This window comes from Typopeltis vanoorti, chromosome 2, assembly GCF_054136105.1.
Source record: "Typopeltis vanoorti isolate ZY-2024b chromosome 2, IOZ_Tvanoo_1.0, whole genome shotgun sequence".
In the NCBI taxonomy this organism is placed as follows: domain Eukaryota; kingdom Metazoa; phylum Arthropoda; class Arachnida; order Uropygi; family Thelyphonidae; genus Typopeltis; species Typopeltis vanoorti.
In genome coordinates, this window is record NC_143550.1 from 144,663,872 (window position 1) to 144,668,738 (window position 4,867).

Here is a 4,867-nt window from a genome sequence, read left to right on the forward strand (position 1 = left end):
TTATTTCAAATATCAATGGAATTTATTTTATATTTTATTTATTACTAGACAGCTCAGGTTTTCAGCAGTTTTTGATAGAACTGAATTAAAACCGAATTTTCCGAAAGAAAAATCCCACTATTGCTAAGAGAGAGAGAGAGAGAGAGAGAGAGAGAGAGAGAGAGAGAGAGAGAGAGAGAGAGAGAAGGGGGGGGTTCAGTTTTAGGCCTCAGTGTTCTACGCATCCTCTATGCAATTCAAACTCGAATCTAATACTAATAATAGAAACGAAAATCACTTCCTTAGAAAATGTCTTTAATGACTATCGGTCAAGTTTCTCGGCAGAAGTACAAATCAGCGCATGTTAGATTGATTATATTATTATTGCTTACGACTCTGATGGCATTACAGAGTTCTCCTATTTCTAACATCATGTAATCAATAATGTTCTCATTTGCAATTGCTATTCTATTCTCTTTAGCTAATCTTACATTGCGAATGGCCGAGAAAATTTTATAGTCATTAAAGATGTTTTCTACGTAAGTGATTTCCGTTTCTGTTATTGATATGACGTCTAATCTTTCTTATTTTCAAACTCAGATCTCTACAATACAGAGTTCCATAAATTACTCGCATTTTTAGTACATTGAATTGAATGCCTGTAATAAATTTTACTAGATGTATTACTTAAAAGGAGTTCTGCGTTATTTTAGAAATAATGCGCGAGCGCACGCACACAATCAGTTTTTAGCTCAATAAGCAGAGTGATGTGATCACACCTGCGGTATGAAAACCATCGACCATGTGTATGATTAAATCGATACCTTTGCACCGTCCTCAAAAAAAAGTAAACTGACCATAAATAGAAAGTGTTTAGAAAACACACATATTAAAAAAAGTATTCATTACATTAATCATGAAATACATGTGCATAACGAGACCCCTTTGAAAAGACCTAGTTCAGATTATAAATGGAACTAAAGAAATTTTTATTAAGCCTTTTCAAACTTACACGACTTGGAAGTATTTTTCACCTCCAGAAACCGCTGATTTTTGCTCCTGTAAAACAGACAAACCCAGCCAAGAATACGTAATTGAAAGATATAATAAGTAATGTAAATAGATTTACTGTAATCGCTTTATTAATAGCATCAATTAGCTTTCTGTGCAACTAAATTACTTGACCGAGATAGGTCATTGAGTCCCGCACGTTAAACGAAGATAGCGTGTTTGCTTATTAATGGAAATGTCAAAAACAAGTCATTTATTAAATTACTATTTCAAAAATAATTATAATTTAGCAAAATAATTTTCAACTGGACAAAAGAATTTTAGTCTTAGCATTTGTCTTTGAAAACTTCACAAAACATAATATTACGGCATATCTCAAAAAACAGCATTTTCTTAAGAACTTAAAAATTTAGAATTATTCCTAATAAAACTTCCCAAAACACTAATAATAAATAAATAAAATAAAAGCTAGCAATAACAATAATAACAACAACAATTATAATAACGCAAATAATTTATTGTGTTATTAAACATAACTAGTTATTAAAATAACTAAAAATAACAAAGTAAGATAATAATGCAAACAAAAGTAACAGAAAATAAGAAAATAAAAACCCTATATTCATAAAAAAAATGCGAATTATTTTCAATAAACATGTGACTTGCATTCGTTATAAGAATATCTACAATAAAATCAACAGAAAAATAGCTTTGAATTGTATCATACCTCTTGTTATTAATTTACGCAATAGCTCCATGAATCTGCGCAATCTCAGATACTCTAACCCATCGCTTCTCAAACCGTGGTACATTACGTTATTTTTGGTGGTAAAATTTTTACACAAAATATTTAAATAAATGTTCAGAAAAATGTATTTTAAAATTGTAACGAGTAGAGTGTTCCAAGAATATAGCTTGGCGAATCGAATAAAACGAACAAATAAATTTTATTGCAGTTTTATGTGAATTTTCGGATGCGAAGCCTCATTAGCGTGTCATAAGGGTTTTCATATTTAATATTTATTTTGAAACAGTATTTTTGTATGTAAAAAAATTATAGGAAGTTATTATTTAACATAAAGATATTATTTAACATATCAAAAAAAAAAAAAAATCAGCTAACGCCTTTTTATTCTCCTATACGGAGAGTAGGCGAGGCCATTTAGCCCTATCTAACTTTTGGAGACTGAGTGGGCAGTTCAATCTCCACTGGTACCAATCAGAGGTAGATAGCCGAAGGCTATCACTAATTAAGCGGTACACAGTGAAGAGAGACGGCTCAAATGTGCCGCCATCTCGTGGTCCCTAACCCTAACAGAATATATTTAATGTCTGAAATAATGTGGGTTCTACGGTCGATTTTCTTGAGTTTACGGGACGAAAAACCCGAGTTTCCGGGAGGAAAAACCCGCTTGCCCGTGCCAGAGATCGACTAACTCGGGAACCGGTCGAAAAAAGGCTTAGAAAAATTTCCTCTAGTCGCCGACTAGACTCGGTCTAGACTCGAAACCAAGTCTTTCGTGCGGCCAATCGCCGTGGTATGCAAACGCCACATCCATTGAGCTACACAGGCTCTCATATTTAACATATATGATATTAAAAATAAATATTATGTTTATATTCGTATGAATGTGGAGTGGCATTTTTGATTTATGCTGACACCGCTGTTAAGACACTACCACTACCGAGATGGGATGTTCTTGCGAACTCCCAGGAATGTGCCGAATTTTGCTTATGAATGAGATCACTAGCAAAGTATACAGAATATAATAAGAGTAGCGTCACTCTATTTGACATTATAATGTCAAATAAAATATAATGTAATGTCAATATCCTCGTTACAATGGACAAATGGTTTGGAATTGAAAAATCGAAGAGGAAATGGCTGGCAGACGACACTAACACAGCTAGCACTTCTAGTTTTAATCCTGAATCTCACGAAGCATTTAGAAAACGAAATGCTACTGCTACAAGAAAGTATAATGAAAATTATTTGGAATATAGATTTTTTTGGAAAGAGGATGAAAACGGCCCCAGGCCCCCAGTGCGTTATTTGTTACGAACAATTTTCGAATCACTCGATGAAACCATCGCTTCTGCTACGGCATTTTCAAAACAAACACGCCTGTTAAAAAGGTAACCCTCTTGACTTTTTTAAAAGAAAACGATCTGAAATGAAAACTAACAAACGTTCACTTCATTCTTTTACTACAATTAACGAACGAGCAGAGGAAGCATCATATTTGGTTAGTTTAAGAATTGCTCAAACTGCAAAACCACATACTATTGGAGAAACTTTAATATTACTTGCAGTCAAAGACATTGTGATGTCTATTCTTGGCCCTACAGCAGCAGCCAAGTTGAATGTTGTTTCTTTGTCAGATGACACTGTTTCGCGACGAATTAACGAAATGGCAGCTCAAGTAAAACAAACACTAATCGAAAATATAAAGCAAAGCAAATATTTTGCAATTCAGTTCTATTAAAGTACAGACGTAAACAACTTTGCACAGTTTATGGCTTATATTCGATATGAAAGAGAACAAGTCATAGATGAAGAATTCTTATTTTGCGAGCCTCTTCCAAATCATACCACAGCGGATGAGATTTTTAAGAAAATTAATGAGTTTATCACTGGCCATGAAATAAATTTGAAAAAATGTGTAGGAGTGTGTGTTGATGGTACACGTTCAATAACAGGTTGTCGTGGTGGTGTTTTCGCCAAAATTAAAGAAGTTGCACCAGATGCGAAGTTTACACATTGCAGCGTACATCGTGAAGCACTAACTACCAAAGCAATGTCCACAGAACTAAAGACTGTTTTAGATCAATCTGTGAAGATAGTGAATTTTATTAAATGTCGGGCCCTAAATTCACGACTGTTTACAATTTTGTGCGATGAAATGGGCAGTAACCACAATAAACTCTTTTTATACATGGAAGTGCGGTGGTTGTCAAGGGGAAAAGTTTTAACTCGACTCTTCGAATTACGTTCAGAGGTCCAAATATTCCTGTCAGAATTCAAATTTGAACTCCGCCATTGTTTTACTGACGAACTCTGGCTACCACGTTTAGTGTATTTGGCCGATATTTTTAGAAAACTGAACGAACTAAATTCTAGTTTACAAGGTTCCAATATAACTGTCTTTACTGTACATGACAAAATATATGCAGCTGTGAAAAAACTAGAATATATAATTAAGGACATGAAAAGGAAGAAAATTGCTACATTACCAACATTAGAAGAGTATCTCCAGGAAAATGATCTGTCACTGAATAAACAACTAATTGAAGATATAGAAAAACACTGCATAGGACTTGTTAATAATTTTCATTCCTACTTTCCTGAAAATTTGAGAAAATGAAAGTTGGATAAGAGATCCGTTTTCTTTTTCGAATACTGTGCTAGATAATTTTTCAATTCAAGAAAGAGATCAACTCATAGATATTTCATGTGACAGAAATCTCATGAATGAGTTCAAAAAAGATATAACGTATGCAATTTTTGGTTAAAAAGAAGAGATGAATATAAGTATATTTTCGACAAAGCGATAAAATATTTAAATGCCTTTCAACACATCATATCTTTGCGAAACTGGGTTTTCAGCCATGCTATTAATTAAAAATAAATATAGGACACAGTTGCAACTTGAACCTGACTTACGTTTGAAATTAATGAAGATAAAGCCCTACATATCGAAATTGGTTACAATGAAACAAGCTTATTAATCCTCACCAATAATAAATCTCCTTAATATTTGCTCATGTATTATTACCCACCATTTACTATATTTCATTATAATGTAAAAGTTTCATTTACGAATATAAATAAATAATATAAATTTAAAATGTTTTATTCTTTGATTATAAACATTCC

The 4,867-nt window shown here is 32.9% G+C and overlaps 1 protein-coding gene across 1 annotated transcript; it reads left to right on the top strand.

Moving 5' to 3' along the window:
- The first annotated feature begins 3,506 nt into the window (after nucleotides 1–3,506).
- Nucleotides 3,507–4,355, top strand: LOC150109495 (zinc finger BED domain-containing protein 5-like). Its single transcript, XM_090402522.1, has one exon. The coding sequence runs from the start codon at nucleotides 3,507–3,509 to the stop codon at nucleotides 4,353–4,355; it is 849 nt and encodes a 282-aa protein (XP_090258648.1).
- The last annotated feature ends 512 nt before the right edge of the window (nucleotides 4,356–4,867 follow it).

Excerpts from the sequence above, each read along its gene's own strand:
- LOC150109495 (XM_090402522.1), top strand. The coding sequence starts at position 3,507 with ATGGCTTATATTCGATATGAAAGAGAACAAGTCATAGATGAAGAATTC.